Source organism: Centroberyx affinis, unplaced genomic scaffold, assembly GCF_046629955.1.
Source record: "Centroberyx affinis isolate AG114_WGS23_722 - 3 ecotype Tasmania unplaced genomic scaffold, CSIRO-AGI_Caff_v1 ptg003368l_1, whole genome shotgun sequence".
NCBI classification, from domain to species: domain Eukaryota; kingdom Metazoa; phylum Chordata; class Actinopteri; order Beryciformes; family Berycidae; genus Centroberyx; species Centroberyx affinis.
The window spans coordinates 96,198-121,990 of record NW_027281359.1 but is presented as its reverse complement, the minus strand read 5'-3'; the positions used below and the strand labels follow the sequence as shown (position 1 = coordinate 121,990).

Sequence of the window (25,793 nt, the reverse complement as noted above, 5' to 3'; positions counted from 1 at the left end):
CATGTACAAATGCATATACTTAAAACATAATTCAGTGTTAAAACGATTACAGAAAAATGCCATAGAGCGAGCTTTCATTAAGAATGCAGGGATTTGCTAAGGTTTGAATTGCAAAGTTTTCTGAGGCAAAGGACATTTTTAATGGTCTTGTACCATCGATTGCATACCGTACCTCTACCATCCGCCACTCTTTTGGCCCCTGCAAATTTCTTGATAATGAGGAAGGCAGAGCCGGGGTCGTCCAGAGCGCTCCACTCCAACACCTGCTCAAGAATCTTCTCACTGGGGTGCAAGGGCCGCTCTGTTGAAAAGATAACAGTGTTGCTCTGTCAGAGACAAGAGATTGAAAAAAAAAAAAGAAAAAAGAAAAATCCACTCTTGACCACTGGCTGATGTGCCTCCCCAACCCCCCACTCTCCCATTCTGCTGCCGAAAAGAAAGCCATTTTGTTTTCAAGTCATACATATATTTTAATTGTCTAAAATGCCGCCAGGAAATCATATCATGAAATCCATAACCAATGCTACATTAACAAAATTATGTTGTTGTTCTCACCCGCTTTCATCACAGCGCAGTTCAAATTATCCCCAGCAAATCAGAACATGATTAGAAAAACACACTCATGTGCAAAATAGACCTATTATCTCACCCTAATTGGTGAACAGGGTACATGCTATCAGCAAAAAAAATCATTTGTATACCAGCCCCCCACCTCCCTCTGATGCTTCCATCTCCACACTCCCTAGTTTTTCATAACCGAAGGAAACAAAAAGAGTCACAATGGCATAACTTATTCATAACAGTGGGCTTATCTTTCCTCTGGAATCTCTGCAGACCCAGGCCATGGAATTAGTTCCTCATTTCCCAACAAATATTAGCTCCCCTTTTCTGCCTATTGTCCTCGATAACAGTGTTTATCTATAGCTATCCTCCAAAATGGCTAATTAACGCACTTTCCCTCCTTTCTCTATAGTTTTATGAGCAAAACCTGTCACGCTACCGCCTTCAAAATAGCTTGACTGTTTACTCTGCCGCAAACATATTGTCTTGGCATGGAAAATATGCTGAACCGTCAGCAAATATATTCAGTATTCAACACACCTTCATTTTTAGAAGAGGACGGCCTGTCCTCTGTAACTTTGTGAGGAGGAAAATAAACAGAAGAGTGTGGTGTAAACTCTCAGTGAACTGATGAAAAGTGCATGGGGACCGCCAGCTAAGCAACTTCGCGACAAGGCTAAACTTTGACTTCCCTTGCTCTCCGCTTCCCACAGAATGATCAAATGGGGGTGTGCGAGGCAGAGGTGCCATCAGCGCATATTAATACAAAATGAGGTGGGTCAGCTCCCTAGGTCGATCATGCGAGGAGATGAAGGTAATTTATGACATATGATGATGAAGATGATTAATTAATGTGCATATCATCAAACGAACGATGCCTGGCTAATTTCTCAGTATGCTTCAACGTTCACGGACACTGGTTCATTAGAGAGATAGCATAATCTTCTAATCACGAGGTCCTTGGATGAGAGGCAGTGTGGTCTTTGCATATGCCCTGAATGAGAATAGCCCTTTAAACGGTGATGTGAAGCATCAATCACTAATTGGATAGAGATGACAGCAGAAAGTTTAGAGCAAAGACTTTGACTAGAAGGAGCTGTGGGACTTGAGAGAGAGAGAGCAGTCTTCACAGCAGGGTTGCATTTAATTTAACTTACTATATAAAGTTAGTACAGACTCTGAGACAACAGTGCACTCGAGTGCAGATAATGGATCAGTTACTCTGATCCCTTCCTTCAGCTTGACTGCTCGAAGGGAAATTGGTAAATTGACCCCAGATGAGTGGCTGTGGGTAAATTCACATTTTACTCAAAAAGCCTTTAAATTGGTCTTTGAGAAAACACCTTATTAACAAAATGGATCGTAGGCAGACAATGCTCTTTGACTGGGAAATCATGCATACCCAGCTCTCCATTCTCAATGACTTCAAAGGTGGTCCACAAGTCGTCGGAGTTGACGGCGACGTTCCTCATACTCAGTGCGCTGTCTGCGAGCTCAGTGGACCGCATGCTGGGAGAGACCTACCGCAAAAAAACACAAACAAATAAATACATAACTAGGCATACAATGGAACAAATACATGAAGAAACAATCAGACAAGTTTAGCCCATATATCAAAGTTCAGGTCGTTGGATCAATAACCTCACGCCTGTCTTCGAAGAGGATTGCAAAGTATTTTGAACATTTACCGTATAGAAATCGGCGGCTCAGAGCCATGATTAAATGCTCGCAGTATCATCGAGCTCTTAGGCGTACCTGAATGGCACTGAAGAAAGCAAATGTGCCGCTTTACACCAGAGAGCAAGAGCGAGAGCGGAGTATTAATGTCAAACTGTGTCGCTGAGCAGCCCTCTTTAACCCCCTCCCAATTCTACCGCTGTTGCCGACCTGAGAAAGAAGTCCATAACCTGCAGCTGCCTGCGCGCCTTGTAAAATGCAATTACTCACACAATTAAATCAGACGTTTCTTTGATTAGCTCGCTTTTGATTTATTTCAGTGGCGGTAATCCCATCAGGTTTAACCACCGATGTCTCGGCCCTATTCTATCAACCTCTCCACCTCTCATTCTACATAGCCCCATCCCTCGCTCTTTCTCCTGCTGCTCCCTCAACTGGCTTCATCCCACACTCTCCATCCCACTCCATCTCCCTCACTCGCCCCATCTCTCTTATTTCACCTTACTACCCAGAGACCCGTGGGAAAGCAGGCATACACACACAGCGCACGTGCCCACATACCCAATCGAGTACAGCTGCACACAGTGCGCGTGCACACACACACACAATTAACAAACACAAACGCGTACACACTCTTCTACCTTGATTAAACAGCAGTTCTCTGGCTCCCTCTTCTCCAGATACACCTCGAAGATCAAGTCCCCAGCTGGAGAGAACTAGGGAGCGAGAGAAAAAGGGAAAAAATAGAGTGAGACCGAGAGATCAGTTGAATTGCAAAAAAACAAAGGAACCAAAACAATGCAGCTGGATTAATTGGCTTTTGTTCTAAATTCCTGCCCCAGTGTGGCATGGGTCTAAATGGAGTGAAGTGAGAGAAACATTAGAGGATTTGTGGAAACCAAAGGTCGTGTTCTGAGCTGGAGGCAAACTAAACCCAGGACCATTAATGGAATGCAAAAACCCGGCTAAACAAAGAGAACAAAGTCTGAGACAAAGTCGTGCAGGTGGAAGCGACGGGCACATGGGAGAGATTTCAGCTGCACCGAAAGCGAAATGCTCTCCACTGTATGTGTTAGCTTTAGGTTTGCTGTCAGTTTAAACATTTTTTTGATAAAGTACCTCGAACAATTTTGAGGGTTATTATGGGAGTGAAAAAAAATATTAAATGCAATGAGTGCCAGAATGCACCCACAGGAGATACAGACACAGTTTCTTCTCAACGTTGTATTTTTTTAAAATAACATTAGACATTGTAATGTTACTACAGAAAAGGAAATCTTTTTAGCAAATGTTGCAACTTTTACAAAATTAAGTTCTTCTATAGGAACTGCAAGGGCTTTGAGTTTTTATTATTACACAAGCGAATCATATGCATATGAACAAAATGTGAAAGGTACAGTATACTATGACTTACAGTGGATTCCAGGACTATGAGGCATTCAGACATTATAAGAGGACACTTGGTAGCAAACAAAACACTCTCCTCACTGCTCTATATATAAACTTCGATCCCAGGTAATTATATATCTGTCCATACATAGAACCATACAGTACATACAATGGAATACAAGACAAAAATCAAAACACTATTCAACACATGATCAGAATGACTGACTCAGAGGGAGTCAAGTCATTAGTGGCGGTGAAAAACAAGTCAAGATGCTCCTCTTCCTACGCTTTCTTTTTGCGTTTTTCACTTGCAGCTCAGCAGAGGGAAGATGACAGAGAAAACGTCCTACCTTATACCCACACAGCCCTCGCAAATGTACATACGCTCTGTGCGGAAACTTGCGACCACACGCATGTGAAACGAACGGGAAGAGACTTGTGTGACATTTCTGGCTGACATTTCGGAGGTCAAATTCCCAGTGACATTGCTCTTGTCAGTACAAATCACGGCACCTTTCTCCAAGTGTTGGAGCTGTAATCTTCACTGCATCTAATTTATAATGAGAATTTTTTTTTTTTGACGAGAGAAACAGAGTGTGTGAAAATGTCAGCTTACTTTTCAAGAGAAAGGGGCATATTTAAAGGAATCAAATCCAGATTTTCTGGCAGTCAGAGTGGAGTGTTAACCCGCCTCTCCAAAATGAACAAATAAGTGAACATGGAAAGGCTTCTTTTGCCTCGTCTAGCTACAAATTACAGCTCCCTTGCTTTTCCCATTGTCATTTCAATGTGCAGGTGAACTGAGGTCCATTATTGGCTTGAGCAGCAAGAACTATAGCATGATAAGAGGGAGGAAGCCACTTCTGACTTCCATGGCCTTAAAATGACACAGAAATTACAGTCATTCAAACCAATGGAGCGAAAGCTGTAATTGTGAAAATGTCATGCACAGATATAGGGCCATCTCTGGTTTCTCACTACATTTTCCCTGCTTCCCTTTCATTACTGTGGGATGGAAGGAAGGCCAGCCACACTTTATAAACATAGCACATGTCTAGTGGAAAAGGAGGAAAGGAAAGAAAGATGTTGACAACTTGCACATTTGCTCCAGCCATGAAAAGTGGTTGTTAAAAGTGTTAAAAGGTTTTACGGCTGATGGAGAGATTTTTCAGCGGTGAGTGCAAAAAGCAGGAAAAAAAAAAATCTGATGAACAGTAATAAGTTCAGTAAGTTCTATTATAAATTAATGGGAGTTGCGTGTCCAAAAAAATGTAAGACACAAACACATTACCCGAGCCATAGTCTCTCTTCACTGGCTCCCGGTAAATGCAAGTATCGATTTTAAAGTCCCACTTCGAACTTACAAGGCATGACATGGCCTTGCACCTCATTATATCACTGATTTACTTACTTCCCATAAGCCTAACCAGTCTATCCACTCGCAGGATGCGGGGATCGTTGTCATTCCCAGCTGGGGGCAAAGGGGGCCCGCTCCCTCTGAAACAAGCTTCCTGCAAATGTCAAGAGAGTCCGACGCTGTCTCGGTATTCCAGTCCAGACCCAAAACCCATTTATTCAGCACAGTCTACAACCCACTTTAACTCCTGCCTGTACTTTACCATTCATTTCTGAAAGTTCATTTTTGGAGACATCATGTCTGGAAATGGAAGCCACCAGAATTAGAAGTAGAAGAAGAAGACGATGATTTGCCATGGAAGCCAGATGATGTCGATTACGAAATTTCCCCTCTAGTTTTCTTTGAATGGACTCATCTCCCCAAATCCTACTATAAAGCAAGGAATCTCTGTCTGTGTGTGTGTGTGTGTCCTTCGCATATCTCGGGAACTGTTCGTCCAATCTATTTTACACTTGGCGGGTGTATTGCTGGGGACCCAAGGACGTGTAGTGTCGGATTTGGTGCAATTCGGACACGCGACACGTTCAATATTAATAAACTTTGAATAAACAAGCGAACAGCGCTCTGTGCAGCAGCGGGGCCAACGGACACTGCACTAGTACTAATTAAATCTGGGACCTCGCTGTCTCTCCACTGGCTGCTTGAGTCGTTGTGCTCCATGTTTTTTCGGTCAAATGGACATAGAGTTATGACAACAGTGATCTGTCCCATAGAGAGTGAAGTAAAAACCAAATGAATTCCGATCAGATCAGATTCAGATCAGATATGTTTCAGTTTTAGGACCACATATGACAAATCAGAATTGAAAAGATCAGATTCCATGTGTTTTTTTTCTGTTCACACTGCACTAAAAACATCACATCTTGACTCTGATGAAGGTGCAGCAGCATTGAAACGCTAGTCTTTGCACCTTCAATAAAAGGCTTAACTGTCTGTGTGCTCCAGTGAATCTTTTCTTTCACTGCTATGTCCTCCTGAGAAGCACCGGACTGCCTGTTTTTCTTCCGAAGAAGCTGATGCGCCGTGCAATCTCTTTGTTGCAGATCAGATTCAGATCAGACATGTTCACATTGCACTAAAAACATCAGATCTGTGAGGAATAGAAAAAAAAATCTGCAATGTGAATGTAGCCTTTGTCTACTCTCTTTCTCCTTGTCTACCTCCTGTATTCTGTCCTCCACTTACTTCGACTGCGTTACCCAATGCTTCATGTACAGGCACATACACACACACACACACACACACACACACACACACGATAGGCACTGTGGAAGTCCCCCTTCATGCATTTGTACGACATCTATCCTGGATTAAGAGTGCAAGGAATTCTTAATTGAATGTCACACAGTAAAACCAAATCATTATATTGCAAAACAAAATTCTGATATTTTCTAACCAACTAGTTGATTAGTTCTGACAGCTGAAAAGAGAGCAAGTCTAGACTTTTCCAAACAATGCTTCACTGTGCAGCAGCAACACAGAAGATCTTCAGTAAAAAGTAGGACTTTAACAATGGCTACATCTGTACATGCGCGCGCGCACACACACACACACACACACACACACACACACACACACACACAAGCTCTGGCCGCATTTCTTGGAGTGTGTGATGTAATTGTTTTTATGATGCCCTGATTTATTTTTTCTTGTTTTTATAAGTGTGTCCTTTGTTTTTCTGTACAGCACTTTGCAACAAACCTTTTAAAAGTACTTTAAAAATAAATATGACTTGACTTGAACCCCATCCATAAATGAACCACAGTTAGGAGGACTATGGTGTGTGTGTGTGTGTGTGTGTGTGTGTGTTCCTAAAAGATTCTCAAAAACCTCTAAGGAGTCACTCTGACATTCCTCAGCTTGTCTCAGAGTAAGTAATAAAGGTTTTGCCGATATATTCCATCTAAGAAGAGAATATCTGCAGCACTAATGTTATTGGCTTGAGCAACCCAGCAAACAGGCAGACAGATGACAAATCCACCTTTGATCACAATCCCCATGATTGGGACTCACTGATCGAATATGATATGTAATATAGACAAATAGTCTAGATGCATGTTTAAGATATTTAACAAATAATTAATGTGCTGCAATTTGTCACCTTTATCAAATATTAAATCATACCTAAAAATGAGCTCACCCATTATCAATGGAGAAATCTTGTCCATCCTTATTCATAACTGGTCTAAATTGTGGTCTTTTATGAATTCAAGTGAAAGTATATTCTCAGTCAATTTCAAAGCTACGCCTGCACCGCATAGTCTTGTGGGTACCTGACTCGATTCTTTCATGTCTTTTCCTCCGACCCTCGCCTTTCCAGCTCACTAAAACCCTTAAATTTGAGTCCGTAACCAAAATTTTGTCCCAATTTTCACCTGCAAGAGATTTATAATAGCGCCGGCTTTCCACTGAGTAACCCTTTTGCCCCGGAGCGGCAGATATGTTCTGAAAGCCCACAGACAGGGGAGGGGGAGGGAGGGAGAGGGAGAGGGAGAGGGAGAGGGAGAGGGAGAGAGAGAGAGAGAGAGAGAGAGAGAGAGAGCAGGGAGGAGTGGGCATAAACAACTTATTTCAGATTTCAACAACAGCACAGGCGTATGATTAATTTGTTTTTTTTCTTTTTTTTGTTTGTTTTTTTCAGGTTATCTGAACCAAATGTTTCTCTCAGCTGAGGCATCCAGGCATAAAGTAGTTGCCATAAAGGTTAACAGGAACAAAGCCCTTTTTCCTCACCTGCTTGCTCCCGCCTCCTCCTCCTTCCATAAACCCCTTCCCCCCCCTCCTCTCTCCCTCATTTTCAGCCAGAAAAATAGGAAAGCGGTTCAAATGAATCCCTGGCCAGAGAGACCCTGATGCATGCAAGCATATCTGCAGACACACACACACACACACACACACACACACAAACAAACCACCGATGGTGTCTGCCGATTGGGTCGTGCAGGTTGACTTACTGTGGTGTCCTTCTTGTCGTTCCAGCGTGTGATGAAGCTATTCTCTCTCTCCATCTGCTGCACTTGGTCCTCATTGACCTGTTGGAGATGTCACACAAACACACACACACACACACACACACACACACACAAACACACACACACACACACACACACACACAAACACACAGTTAAGTTAGTTATGCATGTCAATTCAAACTCACCTGCGGAGACACTTTCTGATAAAGTAAATCGCTACAGGACATTGTGAAAAACATGAGGTTGCTGTATAGAATTGATAGTATCACGAAACCATTGTGGATAACAGTGTCAAGTTGTCACTTAAACACTGCACATGGCTATCTGGATGAAACTAGGGAAAAGGTGTCACTCCCAAAGTGTAGAATTGGGTCGCTCCACTAACACTTCTGAAACTCATTTCGAAGTGGGAAGTTGGCTGTGATTGTTTGACGCAGCTCAGCACCGACTGAATAAATGGGCCCCGCCACTCTTTTCTTTACAAAGCTCTGGGTGGGAAAATGACATTTTTTATTCCAACTTTTTTCCTATCATTTTCAGAGAACAATTTGCTTTGTTAGAGTTCTACGAATGGCAGAGAAGATTGGGGGAGAAAAAAACTCCCGCGCGCACGCTCGTCGTGTGTGTGTTTAGGCCTGATAAAGGGCCCAGTCGACGGCATCCGGCACAGAACCGCCGCTTTAATTAGTGAAACGTCTCACTCGTTTTATGTCACAGTGTGTGTATTCACTGCTATTGGGCTCATGATTGGTTGAGCTTAATGGCTATTTGTCATGCGAATGATGGTGTCCCAAACCGATTTGGAGTGAATGCTCCTCCTTTAACGTCAGAACAAGAGGGATCCAGGCGTTCCGCTGGGAATTAGCATTCGCTCAGTGCTGCGTATCCCATAAGCCAGGCAGCTCTCCAAGGGTAACATTGATCCCACACCCCCCTGCCCATCCGTTCATCAGCTAAGTCAAGCCTACTGTGGCGATTTGGCAGCGACAGTTCTGCTCCCCAGATGATTCAAGTAGCAGTGAGTAAATAACGTCATGCCTGCTGCACGGTTTAGATATGCAATATGGTATTACTTTACTGTTTTTAAAAATACTTTTCATCTGTCATTGATCCGGGAGACTGTCATTCTAACAGGAGAGACAGGAGATGTACTGCTATCCAAAAGTTATACAGCAGGAGTATCTGACTTGACCAAATGGTACCACTCGCTAACACACTCTAGCTAGGACAACAGACAAACAATTCTGACAACAAGGTAGTTAGGCATACTTATAGAGCAATGAAATAAGTAGCAGTAAGTCCTGATCTATGCCAATTACAGAATAGTTTTGTCTCCATTTAAAAAGTAAGCAAACACTGGTTTCCATATTAGATAGCTATATCAACAAGGAGTATTTTTTTCCACATCTGTTCAAGTTCAATGAGCAGTAACTTCAGCAGCATGCTACTAATCAATTGGTTCGCTGACAAGATGGTGTGCCAGTTCATGACTGATAATGCCATAGGGTTTCAGGCAAAGGGGTCGGCTCTGATGAAACAATATGTATTACCGAATGTTGTTTTATGCAATGAAAAACATTGGTACTTGAATCCGGCCCAGGATATTTTCCATATGTCACCCCCTGCCTCTCTCCAAATCTTTCCTGTCGCTCTCCACTGTGAACTATCAAATAAAAGCTAAAATTGGAAAAAATAAAATAAAATAAGAAAAATTTGGAAGAGTTTTTGACTCACTCTGAAGAGTGTAACATAGTTGTTGATGAGGTCATGGACCACGCTAATTTCCTCTGGGGTTTGTCCCCGAGTCTGGAACAGGCAGGAGGAGAAGACAGTCGCCAGCCGTTGGCTTGGCATCTGGTTGAGGTGAGAACACTGCTGAATCCTAGAGCGCACAGAGAAACATTTGTCAATCACGGTTTAGAGAACACAAATACATCGGCACACACTCGAAAGCCTGCTATGATGCACACACACACACACACACACACACATACACACACACACACACACACATACGCACGCTAACACAAACACTTGGCTTACGATCGCTTGCTCAGTCGCTCTCTCAATCTCTCGTGCACACACACACACAGCGAAAGTATGCTGACACGCACATACACACAGACACATACACACACACACACATACACAAACAGAGACACTCACATGCATACAGGCACACACACATAGGCCTACACACAGAATCGAATGAAATGCTAGGCCTCAGTCCAAATTCAGCAAAAGGGCCAATTAAGTCTTCTCCAAACAATCTACATCATTACCATAATGCAGCTTAATCACAACTATCCACTGCAGCTTTCTGAGGGAAGCATGTGCAATGTAAGCAGCAGTGAACCAGACATCAAGGCACCAGAGTGTTTGTATCTTAATGCAACTAGAGGTGGTAGAATTAGCAGGATTGTGCTGGCCAGTTGCAGAACAAGATCCAAGCCGGCAGCTAGCTTTAGTCTCTATGGCTCTATACCTATCTATTAAGTTGCATGCACTGTGGAGAGTGCTGAATGTGTGCTGAATGTGTGTGTGTGTGTGTGTGTGTGTGTGTGTGTGTGTGTGTGTGTGTGTGTGTGTGTGGGTGTGTGTTTAATATATCCATTTTAAGGAGAAATATTGTCAAATATATGCATCATTCCTCTCAGCAACCAATTTAGATGGGTACTGTATAGGTCACTTCTTCAAATCTTATACCTCGTTTCTGTCCTATAAGAACAGAAAAGTGGTTACTTAGGGGGACGTTGAGGATTTTTCCACTTGCCCGGTAAGTAGCTCTACTTGCATCTAGTAATTTATTACTATAAAATCAACAATAATGACAGTTCATAATAAGCAACAGCAAAATGACTGAAAAATAAACACAAAAGAAAATTTATTGACTAAGAATAAATTGGAAATTTGTGATTTTCCAAGGTATAAATTGGCAATTATTGCACTTATTGTACTCATGATGAGCCCTCATGACTAACTGATTTGCTGTTAATGCAGCAGCAAAATGGAAGGAACAACACAATAAGCAGAGGGGAAATTCATGAGGCTGGTAAATATCTCCATTTATTCGTCTTGCCGATACATTAATCGGACTTGATATGGGGTTGTCAGCTACCTGCTTTGCCAACATAGAGACTAGATGCTGCCGGTTGTTGTTGTGGACTTTGACTGCGTGTTTGCAGTAACTGTCGGCGCTTTTAAAAATGAGCCACTCGATCTGCCATACTTGGAAATTGCCAACAAATAGTACAAACGGCTCGGGATTGATTCATCATTTTCAACCCGAGGAAACTGTTCAATGGCAAAAGAAACAGCCTTTTACTTTTTGGTTTGTTATTTAGGTAGCTACCCACCTTGCCCGCTCCACACAACTCTGATTGGTCAGAAAAAGCTCAACAGAGAGGAGAGCGGGCTAGTAACAGAGCGGAGAGGCGGAGATAACAGGCTTATCATCAGCTGACAAATAGTAAGACCAGAAACATCTTTTGGGCACTGGCCTAATTGGGCCATTGACTGACTAATCAACTGGCCCAGGGCAACATCTTACTGTCCACAGGCCACCAAGCAAACCTACTGTCAAACTCTATGGTTGGTTTAGAATAACGGTTATGGTTAGTCATGCAGTGGTTAGAGAATGAATTCAAGCCAATAAATGAAATGGCTTCACCTGTACAACCTCTGAGTCATGTGTTTTTTTTGTTTGGTTGTGTGTGTGTATGTGTGTGTGTGTGTGTGTGTGTGTGTGTGTGTGTGTGTGCGTGTGTGTACCTGTACAGATGTTGCAGCAGAGCTTCGAGGGTCGACCTGTTTATCTTTGGCAAGCTCTGGATGAATGTGAAGTACTTCTCCACTCTCTGCCTCTCGTCTTTCTCATCTACAAACCACACAGATGAGAACTGCTTTCAAATAATGACAGACATGTTGGACTAGAAAGAGACACAACTAGGGATACATACAGAGAAGGAGGGCTATGCAAAAAGAAAACCCTCTCATCCCAGCTTGTAGATTCCCATTCGAACCATATACAGTACTTTATTTTTTAGATCACTGGTGAAGCAAATCAAAACATCTATTTTGTATTTTTGTGAGCCAGTCATGATGTGAGCCATGTGAGCTTTTACAGATTTTTCTGTCTCTGCTGTCCACAGACTGTAAAATGGTAAGAATCAATAATGTTGTAATGCAACCAGGCATAAAAAGAGGCTGGTAGCATCACTAACTGTAGCCCACAAAAAACATTTCGCATATGCTGTGCATATGTATGTAGAGGCAACGCAACGCATACCTATTTACTGAATAAGTATAGAAAATATGTATAGAAAGCATAAGCAGTAGGGCTGGACGATATTGACAAAAAATCAAATTGCGATTATTTGATAGAATATTGCAGTTGAGATTTAAGTTTGATTACATTTCTTTTAGAACTTGAAAATTGTTTAAATTGTTTAAAGTGAAAATATATTAAAAAAATAGATGTCAGTGTGCAGGAGTATGAGTATGCTCTATGTATGATGTTTTCACCAATATTGTATTTGATCCATAAACCAAATATTACCTGCAGCACTAAAACACCTTGTTTACACCTTGGATGCCCCTCTCTCTTCAGTTTATATTGCAATTTCGATTTTTTTTCCATTAATTGTTCAGCTCTAATAAGCAGGTCTTCCAACATTTCTGTCTGCAGTATGATATTTTGCCTCACGTACCCAGGGCGGACACCCAGTAGGGATAGAGCTCCTTGGCCAGCAGCGCGTCCTCTGCATGGGACAGGAAGCTCTTCAGGGTGTCGGTGACGTCCTCCAGCTGGTGCTCCTTCTCCCGCAGCTTGACGTTGCGTGCGTCCCGGCTGAACTCCTCCAGGAGCAGGGCCACGCGGCCAGGGTCCCCCGGCCTCTGATAGACCCCCTCCTGGCACAAACCTGGGTGGGGGAAGAGAGTGGGGGAAGAAGGGAAGGATGGTTAAATAGAGAGATGGATAGAGAAATAATGGATGCAACAGCTGTGATGGCCCTTGGGTTGCTTGACCCATCAGCTTTTGCCTCCTCCATATTTTTTGGTCATAGAGTCACTGTCTGATTATGACTAGCTTCTGATGTGTAGTGTCTCCAATAACTGCATTAAAACTGTATTAAAACAGTACATCAAGTAAATTGTTTTATGACCAGAGGTGCAGTGCATGGGGTAAAGGTCAGCCTCATGGCCACTCTGGATTGTGGGACAAAGAAACTGCTACATATGGATGGATATTTGTATTTAAGGTAAATTACAGGTGGAATAAAACAGTTGGTACAGTGTTAACATCGTTTATCATTATGCAGTATCAGTCTGTGATGGTTTTATCTGAATCCCCCATTTTACAGTCCAGTCTAGTACAGTACTCGTCAAGCCCCCCTTCCTTTCACATTTGGTCACATGTTATTAACTATTCCACAAATAATTCCTCTCAGGAATGGATCAACAGTGCAGTAGTAGTGCAGCAGCTGTGCAGTAAAAAGTTGGATTTCTACAATTGCTACATCTGTACAAAGACAAGAAATGTTGTAGAGACAACATTTGAATCCATGAATTTCTCAGCGCAGTGCAGCACACTGGATGAATCAGCTCCTCTAGGGGGAATCATAATAATAGTTATGCATAACTTTATTTCCCATAAATGTCACTTACCATACTGCGTGACAAAAGAGATGCAACTGTCCACTATAATAGGGACACCGTTTTTACTCAGCTGTTGATTGCCAAGCGCCTTGCCGTCTGTGCCAGCAGCCAGAGTGATCGCAGAGTGCCACAGTGCAAAGTCCACTTTGTTGAAGCCGTGGATGTAAACTGTTCTATGGGAGGAAAAAAAAAAAAGCCATTGTTACTGATATATGCTATGGCACAATGTACGGTAGCAATATGGCATTTTCTAACTTTTCAGTCAGACCCAAGGTTGTTCACAATATTTGGAAAAGCAGTGCTAAGTCATTCAACAAACAACCAACAAGATTAAAGAGATTCAAAAGGGCTTCTAAAAAACACGTGTCTAAAAACAACCACCAGTGTTTCCCACGAGATTCGTTCAAAAAGACACAAACGAAAAGCAATTAGGGGAGTAAGCACAAAGTCTCGTTGCATTGCTCTAAAAGGGAGGCAAAAACTGTTGTCTTGGCGTGTGCGAGGGCTCACATGTGATACGTGCCTCCTCAACTCCTCTCTAACTGAAGCACTTGGTCTAGCAAGGCTTTAATTACCTCAGTTGGTTACTATTGGTAGAGCGCATTTTGACTAACAAGGCTCCCTCACAAAGGCAGAACTAGAGCTAATAGAAAACAGTGTTGCATAATTCATCATGTTACTGCACCACAAATAAATTGCCAATTAACGCACCTTTTTTCAAAGATTGACATACCTTCCACCCTCCACCATCAGCAGAACTTGGATCTTGTCTTCACCCTCAGTGTGTGTGGAGACAGCTGGGGAAAAGGGCAACAGGTTGTAGAAAATATACACACTGAAAATCTGTGCAGCCCAGAACAATATGTTCTATACTAATGCAAAGTAATGCGTCGGGAACAGTTCAGATTTGACATTTGAAGTTGTTCAATCACGATCAAAAGTATGAGGGCTCAAAAGCTTTTTCGACGCCATGTGCAGCGGTACTTTATGCATTCATTATCTGCCACTGAAAGGTCTCAGCGCTCTAAGTATTAATTTACTTTTTGAGTCCATCATGGCGAATAGTATACTGCACAATATGTCTAGACAGATCAGACTAATCTTTTGAAATGTACAGACATACAGTAGGAAGTAAAGTGAGGTAATGGTAAAGGTTGAAGACACCAAATACATCCCACTGGAGTTGATAGCGTTTCCTTGTTGTTGTGGGCAACATGCATTCAGCTTTTGTGTCGCTGTGTTGGTGGTGAGAGGTTTCAGCAGGGAGAGTGAACTGGGGCATAAACACCGGTGTCAGCGGTCATCAAGTTTTACACAAAGTTGGTCTATATGCTGCCGAATAAGATCACAGCGATCTTTGTATTTCACACCACACAAAACACACTTCGAGACACACTTCACACTTCATTTTCTGCCATTCTTCATCCGTATATACTCATTATTTTGAAGCACAAAGTACAGGGGTACAGAAAAACACCTCTGGGCTGAGGGAAACAAGCTTTGCCATAAGCTACGTGTGTTCAGACAGCTGTGCGGATCATGACAACGATCATCGTAGAAATGTGGCTTTGCAGTTGCGTCAAAAATCTCCTAGAAACCGTGTCTGTCGCAATCATGGACGTCCATTGGAGAATTGTCTGTGTGCAAAGAAAGGCTAAATATATAACAACCAGGCTAGAAGAAGAGAGAAACCTGATAAAGACTGTGGTGAGTGTGGGTAATTCAGTAATAAGTCCAAGTGAATGGTCCGATAACGTAGATTTGTTTCCAAATTTAGGTTACTGTGAAGCAGGAATCCATCTTGTCTAGTTGCTCTAGTCTCTACTCCAAAACTCAAAACAGTTGTAGCTTGAGAATAGTCAGCTCAGTTTACCTAAATAAACAGCAGGCTAATTAAACACCTGATGTTAATGTTACCACGACTACCACCACAAGCGCTAACATTTGCTTCTACTAGAATATGTTTGCTAGTGCTCCAATCAGCTAACAAGCCGACATTATCTAAACACAAAATCTGTCTTTTCAATTCTTTTTGAGACGGCCAAGTTGTACATTTAGAAATGCAATCGGCTGTTATTAGCCACTGTTTCCCAAGAGCTGTGTACCTCCAATTATGGCTGCCAGAGGGTGAGTTATGTCACCTGAAAGCCTCCCATAGAAAGACCACACCGACTGAGGAACTGTACTATGTAGGTGAACTAACCCTGCCTTGGTCTCCAGCCTTCAGTATTTCATACAAGTGTATGTATGTGTGTGTGTGTGTGTGTGTGTGTTGGGGGTGGGGTTGGAGAGTGTGTGTAACAGAGTGGAAGGGAGAATGAGAATAATGAATGACGTTTGACAGCGCAGGAGCTGAAAATAGCCGTTTTGTCGAATGATTTGAATACTAGTGGGAGCAGCAAGTCAAAAAAAGCCATAAATATGCTCAGTAATGCTATATGGATATTCTATATGCAGGAAAAAAAAAGTGTAGTATCCCTTCTAATATATGTGCACATGCTAACACTATATTGATTGTGCATATAGACAATCAAATACGTATGACCCACTGCACACACACATATAATACACAACAAAATCTCTCTAAATCTTTTATATTCATCCACCAAATCCCCCACAATCCCCGCATCCCTTTCTTTCATAAACATGTTGATCGATTATCCGCACTGACAGGAAATTTAAATCTGATTCTGATGGTAAAAGCCTAGTGTGCGTAACAGAGAGCCTTAGTAAAACTACTGCATATAGAGGAAACATTATTATTTCATCCAACAAGTTCTGTTACATCCAAGTCAGCCTTTGTGTATCGAGGTAAACAGATAAAACAATTAATCCCCAATAATCTCTTCCGGCAAATAATTTGCTGTTATTTTCTTTGGCAGATTTTCAAGGGCATGGCATTTTACTTAGATCCTAACAACAAGAGAAAAAAAAAAGGAGAGAACCTCAGAGATTGTTATTGACTTGAGAGAGCTTTATTAACAGTGTTATCAGGTAAATGCAAAACACTTGTTGTCATTGTTTGAACAAACACATAGCAATCCTCTTTTATCCATCTTTCAGCTCAGCGGGAAAAAGTTTTATTACTTACTATGTCTCTGTGATAAGGAACTAACTCTGCGGCCCTTGTACCCCCATAATTAGCGTCGGGTTTCCTGTAAAAGAGATTTCCATGCTCTGTTTCTTCTTCTTCTGAGGGACGGGGTGATTTTCAGTGGAAAGATTAAGCCGTTTTAGTGGACTAGTATTATGTGACGACCTCATGAAATTACGAACTGCCCTCAAACCTAATTTTCCAGTGGCCCATTCACATTGGATTAACTTGAACCAAGGTGTTCCAGGCCTGAATTGGCACATCTCCAGATTTGATCAGTGCAGTGCCTGCTAGGAGACGTATACCGCTGTTTTCATACATTAAATTCCCTTGAATATTACTTTTTCCACAGTCAAATTAATCGCCTGGGTTTTATTCTACAAGGCCACATTACAATATGTGACAGTTGAAAGTTTGTGTTGTGAAGCTGTGACTGGTTTGATCATGTTCGGTTTGCTTTTATACACCAAAGCCTATTGGACTGGCATTTTGTGAAGTTGTGTTAGTTGTGAAGAGTTTATTTTTCATTAAGTCCTTGTATTTGGGAATCTGTGTGCATACAGGCATGATTGCTATATTTAATAAATAAATAAATAAAAAAATTCAAATTGTGCCTTTTAAATGAACCACAGTTGCTGGAGCTTGGAGAATGGTCTTTAATTTGTCTTGAGGTATTATGGGGCGTTATCTTTTGTATGTCCTTTGTAACAGCAGTACAGCCCACTTAAATATGCTGGACTGGAGTCTTGGGCTGATGCCTATCTACATTTTTAGATGATTGAGCAGAGCAATGGGATTAACACGTTTTTCTCTATTTAGCTACAGCCTTAAGAGAAATCCACTGAGAAAATTGCATTGAGTGAGTTCAAAGTAAATGTGCTTATCTTGTTTGAAAACCTTTCATTTCTCAAAGTTCTGAGTGGGAGGGCTGATTTGTGCATTGTGACAGGTTAATGATTATCCAACTATATCTGTCATTTTCCCTCTCATTTTACTTTGGTTTCAGTTATTTGTGCAGCAGACATCTTGACACAAGATATTACAAAAGACCAATCCTCTCTGAACACAACTGAGCCCTCAGGAAGCCATTTTGTGCTGTGCTGCAGTCTCATTCTTTGGGGATGGGAAATATATATATATATATATTTTTTTTTTACTTATGACTGATTATTTATTTATAAAGCACTTTTCAAAAACAAAGTTATAAAGTGCTTCACAACCAAGGAAAATATAAATGAACAATTGACACGGATCAATAAAACATACTGGACGATGAGATGACACAGTAATCAGTCATAGGTATAAGACAAATAGAAAATAAATGACTGCGAAGGCAACAGGATAAAATGAATAGAAGGTAAAAGATTATAGAAAGACCTTATGATAAAAGTACATTTTGAGAAGTGATTTAAAAGCCTGAGGTCAGAAAACCAGGTCCAGTCTGCCTCACACTGCCAGTGAACACCGACACTCTCGTTATAGTTTGAAGTGCTACATTTTAACTATGCAGTGATTTTAAATGAAATGTGTAGTTATTTAATCCCTCACTGCTACACAGGGGCACCTTTCATGCGGTGGTGTCACTGTAGAGTAAATAACAGTTAATCCCATGTCACAGACTGTGATTCCTAAAGGGATCCTTTCAATGCTCCAGAACCTTCCATCCCCTGACAAAACAGAGTCCCTCCTGGCACTAAGGGCTCCCCAACTGTGACAAATATGGTTTCAGAAAGCCGGGAATAAGAGCGAGCGCCGCGGCAGTTCTTTACTCCCGCCCCAGGTGAGAAGACAGGGCGGGCACTCGCGCGATTTGATCCACAGTGAGCTGTAAATGGATTAAAAAGATCCATTGATTTTCCCCTCCCTCTGTTTGCACATCATACTGGTGCAGTCGATTGAAATGTTCCAAATCTTTATCATCTGCCAGCTATGTGTGAACTTTGCAACCTGACATCCCTACTGGCAACTTCCCTGCGCTGATTGTACTTTAAATAACTGGCATTTGCCAGTAATGTGCTGATACCGATAAGACTGATAGTGGGGAGTGGAAACCGTGGCTTTCAGCAGGACAGTGCGACCATGATACCATCACACTGTGAACATCCCAGATTTATCATATTACGCTGAAAGCAAACTGCAGAGTCATGCTAAAATTTTGTTTTCATCATTATTGAGCAGCTTTTGCAGGAACTCAAATCTCCTGTTTCTTATTTGAGTGGTGCTCATTTAAAGGTGCATTAAGTAATTATGACCTTTATTGATCTGTATCGGCAACATGTAGGAATAACGACAACATCAATCGAACAATATCTCCTCCTGGCACTGCCCCATCGCCCACCCCCTCCCCCCTCCCGTCCCCTTACAGTCATATTTTTGCAACAGAGACGCTAGCTAATTAAAGCACAGATCCAACAGAAATGTCTAACGAAGAAGTGAGAAGATTTTTAGCAGCTTCATAGCTTGCACGTAGCACCGTCCTCCATTGATAAGTCTTTGAAAATGCAAGTAGGTGGCGTGTGTGGGGGACTGGGTGAAAGTGAGCTGTGAAAAGTAAGAAATCTCAGCACCTGGCGAGGTAATGGCATAGTTGATCAATGACCGTTTCAACCCCACACAGATATATTATAGTCATTGTGTGCTATGGGGTTGTAAAAATCATACTTATTGCCCCTTTAAAAGCTCCCCTGCAGCTATTTAACAAGGGACTGTTTGCTCACATATGCAACAGTAATCTGGTGGTTTGAGACTGAACTGAGGTAATGTATGAAAGGAAAAATTTGCGATCTTTTCTGTATGTGTTAAGAGCAAGGGTCAGTGATTAGCGGAAAAGACGCATTGAGAAATAGAAAGAGAGACACAAAATGAAAGCAGAAAAGCTTACTGAGCTCCTGTAGCTGTTTGAGCTGGAGCACCTCCTCCGTCCCCTCTTCTTCTCCTGAGCTGAAGCGTAGCGCAGAGCCTTCCAGAGTAAACCAACCCGTCCTCCAGTGGTACAGGTCATGACCTTCCTTGTAGTGGAGTCTGCCAATCAGCTCGCTGTCTCTCTGCACCATTCCCTCAACTTTAGACGGGACGAAGCACTGCAAACCGGACAACAACAAAAAAAGAGAATGGGAGTCAGTGAACGAATGGAGAACTTTCACGGTCGACCAAGGGAAACTTTTTTTTATTGTTTCATGTCCCCTCAAAACGAACAAAAAACACGACACAAAAAAACAACAGGTGCAGCCATCGCCGTCTTGAAGGGATAAACCTTTCCTCCGTTCCTGCTCCCTGGCTGAATTATCTCCGCGCACATTTCCCTCCCTTCTGCTCTGCCTGGCCATTGTTCTGCGACTCAAATTGAAATACGGAGGTGTGCAAGGCCTATGGTACAGATGGAGAGACATATGGACTAGTGCAGCTATACCTCCCACTATCTAGCACTGGGTTGCTTGGGATTAAAGAGATAAAAAAGGGAATAGGGGACACATTTATGTAGGGTGTTATTACAAGATCCTGTCAGCATGTGGGGGAAGAGATAGCAAGACCACTTGTCTTATTGAAAGAGGCACAGGCAGTGTGGCGCTGGCTGGGGAGAGTGTGTGCTAGTGTGCGTGTGTGCATAAACGTGTGTGTGTGCGTGTGTGTGTGTGTGTGTGTGTGTGTGTGTGATTGCAAGGGGATACAGTATGGAACAATATTAGATGCTGTGGTTCTGCAGCACGCATGCACACCCAGATTATTCTTTATATCTCAAGTGAAAAACAAACAATTATAAAAGAGGCAATGAAAAATGTGTTCTGCGAGTGTGTGTGTGTGTGTGTGTGTTGCATGTACAGTGTCTCACCTTTGCTAGAACCTGGAGCCAGTCATGCTGGGTTTCCTGTGTCTCGGCTCCCACCATCAGTACTCTCTCTGACTGCAGGTACAGCTCCACTGTAAACACGGCCCTGCCAGAGACACACAGCGCACTATAGACATCTCGGATGGAAAATGGCATCGCAAATACACATACAAACCCTTACACACACACACACACACACACACACACACACACACACGCACACGAACACAAACAGGCAAAACCCTTGCTGTCGGAAGCAAAAAGGCAGCTATTAATCTTTGTTGGTCTTTCTCCCCCTGTCTTCCCTCCCGCTCTTTCTCTCTCTGCGGCACTCCTCTCTCGGTGAAGGAACGGAGGTCAGAGTATCACTATCTTAATGGTTTCAACACACTGCCAAGCGATAGCTCGTTTTTGGGCGGCACGGAACAGCGAGGGGGGGCTCTAAGTGCTGCAGCAGTGGCTGTTTAAGGTGGCGTGTCACGGGGGTCACGGCAGCACCGAGTCGCGCTCTTCTCATGCGTGTCAGGGGAACATGCGCGACACGGGTGTTTGTGTGACCTCATCTGACCCCCCGCCCCACTCCCACTCCCACTCCCACTCCCACTCCCACCCCACCCCCTCCCTCCTCCCCCCCGACAGGTGTGCAGGCGCTTGTTAGAGGGGGTCCCAGAGGGAGAGCGAGGGAGCGAGGGAGAGAGAGTGGTGGAGGGGTAGTAGGGAGATGTGCTGGGCAAATTGTGTTGTAAGGAAAGGACAGGAGGATAAGACAGAGGGAGAAGAGATGAGTATTGCATTATGAGGGTCCCAGAAGGGGTGGGGGGGTGGGGGGAGAGAGATAGAGAGAGAGGGAGAGAGAGAGAGAGAGAGATTTTCAATGAGAGAGACAATAATCTACTACCAAATACTTTTGCTACCAAAGCTATTGTAGATAAGTCAATTTACTTGAAGAAAAATACTCGTTAGTGCTTCCAAAAGTCTTGTGTCAGGGAAAAAAAATATGAAATGAGTGGTATTAGTCATCTGGCTTTTACTGTAACAGCCGTAGTTGATACTAACATTGCTGATAAGAGCAAAATGCAGCCTCCAGGAACACTGGATTTGATATTGACTGATCAAAGGCAAAGAAGTTAATTATTGGGAGGGGGGAAAAACTGCGGACAAGATAAAAAAATTAATACATAAATACATTTTTTATTTTTTAACTGACAGGAAATGCTTCTTTTTCCTTGGTGGTACTGCACAAGATGCAGATTTTCACATGCAGTTTCTATATGTACTTCTGTGGCCTTATATCTTCTCCTAAAGGATTTTGCGTGCTCTGAGAAAGTCTTAATGCCCCCATCCCCATGTATTACCCATCTTGTCAGCAAAGTTAGCACCTAAGCCCTTCTGAAAGTCCTTAAAAACTGCTGTTTGTGTGTGTGTGCGTGTGTGTGTGTGTGTGTGTGTGTGTGTGTGTGTGTGTGTGTGTGTGTGTGTGTGTGTGTGTGTGAGAGAGAGAGAGAGAGAGAGAGAGAGAGAGAGAGAGAGAGAGAGAGAGAGAGAGAGAGAGAGAGAGAGAGAGAGAGAGAGAGAGAGAGAGAGAGAGAGAATGAGAGTGACAGAAAATGGGTGTAAAACAGCAAAAAAAAAAAAAAAAAAAAAAAGAAATCAGGAAAATGGAAAAAGAACAGAATTTGTTAAGGTTCTCAGTTAAATTTGAAGGTCAGAATTGACCTAGAAATGTTCTTGCAGAAACAGAGAGACAGTCAAAAAGTCCCTAAATCGTCTCAACTTATCACCATCCAACATATTTCCTTTGCATTAATTCCTAAGAAGTGGGCTGGTAATATTCATACAGCCTTAGCAAAACGTACGCGGCGGGGCCATGCTATAATTCACAGTGTCCTCTGCCTTGGTGAAATACCCAAATGCTGTGTTTAATGGAAACGACACCTACGGCCTCCTGTAGCGCAGCGATAGGCTGCTGGTGGGAGTGTGTCATCTGCATACGTTAATATTCATGAGCTGTAGACAGTCAAGAGGTGAGGCGTCCCCGCTCTCTCCGCGCGCAGGCATGCTGGGAACTGTGGAGGCTGCAGAAGTGAGGGGGAGTTTAATCTAGTGAAACTTATTGGCCGTTATGATGGGAGAATATTAGCGACAGAGAAATAATAGCCTTCTGGAGCGACGCTATGACCTGTAACTGGGATGTATGCACGTGGCTAAAAATGGCGCATGTCATTGTCGCTTTGTAAATTGCTACAATATGACTATTGTAGCCTGTCATGACTGTGTGTGTGTGTCCAGTTCATCATTCAGTTTCAGCTAGGCAGATGTGTTTCTAATGGCTTTATAAATAACATTTACAAATAAAAACATTGTTCCCTCTTCATAACATCTGCTGCTGCCATAACTGACCTGGCTTACGCTCTAATCATAACCCATTATCAGACTCCTCACTGGGATGATAAACTGAAGCACACACATATATAATTGTACACCCATACACAAGCAAAATCTGTGATATCAGAGGAAATATACACATAGATGCACACGCTACACCCCTTTCTGCACATACACACACACACACACACACACACACACACACACACACGCACACAATCCGTGGGACGATGGGGAGGATAAGACAGAAAGCGATCGAAACAGACTGATTCTGTATGTGTTCTTTGTGTGCCGGTTCCATATAAATAAAGAAATAAAGAAAGTTTGTTGTCAGACCAACTTTTAACTGAATCATAATCTGACAGAGGAATGAGGGAGGTGATTGGGAATACGGCTCTGTAAAGTGAATGGAGGGGGGCAGTTAAAGCTAAGCTGTTTGCCTGCATCTCTGCCCAAGTAAACAGGAAATATGACACTCGTAAAGCCCTGATAGGTTCCGTTAAATTGAATAATGTCCAAGTTAAGATTATGCTAATGAGACATATGATGGAGGAGAGTGGGTAAACAACACAGCAGTATATATGTGTGTGTGTGTGTGTGTGTGTGTGTGTGTGTGTGTGTATTTCCTTAAATCAAGTTGAACCTCTGTAGTATTTGAATCCCATGTAAATTATAATTTAGCCAGGTAGATGCAAATAAATAATTTAAAATGTGTCTGTTTGTGTATTTACGTGTGTGTGTGTGTGTGTGTGTGTGTGTGTGTGTGTGTGTGTGTGTGTGTGTGTGCGTGTGAGTCCTTAAATCAGGTTGAACCTCTATTTGAATCCCATGTAAATTACAATTTAGCCCTGTGGATGCAAATTAAGCATTAAAAATGTGTGTGTGAGTGTGAGAATGAAAACCTGGCTGAACCGCTGAAAAATTGGAATCCTGTGTAAATGAACACTCAGTGGCTACAGATTAATATTAAGCATCTATATTTATATTAATATATTGTCGCTGTTGGGTGAAAAACTAGTAACTCAAATTTTGGTGATTTTCATGATTTAACTTAAACTGAAGGATCACAGAGTCTTCCACAACCCTCAAGAATACATGGCTTTTACATATATACATGGTCTTCACCTGACAGCAGCGATATGTGTGTGTGTGTGTGTGTGTGTGTGTGTGTGTGTGTGTGTGTGTCCATACCCAGCTCCAGTCATGGTCTCTGTGTTGCTGACGGCCAGGCTGACCACCTCAGTGACGTCCACCCTGCCGAGGGCCGCGGGGCTTCGCTCGCTCTCATAGTAACTCAGGAAGCCGCCCTCCAAGGTGCACCAACGACGCACCATGTCTAAAACACACACACACACACACACACACAGACGCATGTGAGTTAGAGCATACACACACACGCACATTTTTGTATTACTTGTGAGAATGTTCCATCATTCCATTGACTTACATTTCATAAGCCTCTAAATCTAATCTTGAATCCTAACCACTAAGGACCCAATGCAGACCTTCAGCACCATGATGGATATGTAAATGTGGCGTGTCCATCTTTACATTATGATATACGGATTCTGACGCTAACTTATGCTCATTTGTAGCTCCTTATGCACCCACAACCCTACAATATGTCTAGCACGCCTATTGGATTCCTAATGGAGAACCATACATCTGCATACCATTAAATGCCAAACACATCAAATAGGAAAAATCTGTAGAGTCTTGAAACTCAGCTTGAAAGAAATAAATTAGCCTGTGCAATGCTATTGATTGGTCTGTGAACAATTAGAATGGTATTTAAAGCAATTTGACGAATCACACACAACCAAGCAAGGTGTGTCCTGCCATTTATGTGCTTGAGTTTTTAAGAGATCATCAATAGAGATCCTAACCCTTGCTTTCCAAATGGCATTGGTGCCATCAGCTGTACACATCAGCTGTATCCTGTATAGTGGAAGGAAAAGACATACTGGGAGCATTCAGGTGGTGTTTGATGCAAACATGTTTGCTGATCAACTCATCATTTGATATCCAACTTCTTTTTGATATAATTCTTTCAGTGATTTCTCATAAGCAAAAATATTCATTTCATAATCTGTAAAGTAGATTTTATGTTTTTTTGGGGTTTTTTTTAACCAAGAGATGGTTTCCAAATTCAGTTTGTGCACAGTCATCCTAAATAAGACTGAGCCAAAGACATATGGCATTTCAAGGCAATGACTCAGAAGAGAGACAAGAAAAGACAAAACATCAAGATTTTTTTCCACCATAACAACTGGAACGACAAAGAAGCCAAGGTTTTGAATAAGCAAGCGAAAACATGCCCAAACCTCGAATCATCCAAGTCGAAAATAGGAACAGTTCGAACATGTGGATCTCAATCTGTGCAAGACCCGCCTCACTGAATGTGTAACCTTTACTCAAACTTAAAAACGAACCCTAAAATGTCCACACTTTGGAGAATTTTCCTCATCTCTCCAGCTTTGCGAGGACATTTGAGTCAAGCACATATGCAAGACACACGTGCACACGACTTTGCCCTCTCACACTGTCACTAATGTCTACTTTATTAAGAGCTAAGAGACTCCAAGTACCCAACAGATTTCAATCAACAAACACCGATCTCAGTGGAAAAGCTGGAAAACACACAACATTGTCTTTCATGACTGTCTGACTCTGCGATTTACATAGCCAATGAGCATGAAGTTCATGAAAACATACCTAATTTTGGATTTTCAAAGTCACCGTGCCATCTGCTTTTTTGTTCCGCAACAAACACACACACACACACAAACAGCCCCCCCCCAACCCCCTGTCGCT

General features: G+C 42.4%; 1 protein-coding gene across 3 annotated transcripts in view; it reads right to left on the bottom strand.

Annotated features, from left to right (window-relative positions):
• The window catches only part of arap2 (ArfGAP with RhoGAP domain, ankyrin repeat and PH domain 2), a 109,393-nt gene that overhangs the window by 8,350 nt on the left and 75,250 nt on the right, over positions 1-25,793 (bottom strand). For all 3 annotated transcript variants that reach the window (XM_071538910.1, XM_071538912.1, XM_071538911.1), the window contains exons 17-28: positions 24,171-24,315; positions 20,598-20,700; positions 19,650-19,848; positions 14,408-14,471; positions 13,684-13,847; positions 12,726-12,938; positions 11,788-11,893; positions 9,751-9,898; positions 7,999-8,076; positions 2,880-2,954; positions 1,964-2,081; positions 173-301 (exon numbers count right to left, since the gene is read on the bottom strand). In XM_071538910.1, coding sequence (XP_071395011.1) covers positions 173-301; positions 1,964-2,081; positions 2,880-2,954; positions 7,999-8,076; positions 9,751-9,898; positions 11,788-11,893; positions 12,726-12,938; positions 13,684-13,847; positions 14,408-14,471; positions 19,650-19,848; positions 20,598-20,700; positions 24,171-24,315 — 1,542 coding nt within the window. The remainder of the gene's footprint in view (positions 1-172; positions 302-1,963; positions 2,082-2,879; positions 2,955-7,998; positions 8,077-9,750; positions 9,899-11,787; positions 11,894-12,725; positions 12,939-13,683; positions 13,848-14,407; positions 14,472-19,649; positions 19,849-20,597; positions 20,701-24,170; positions 24,316-25,793) is intronic.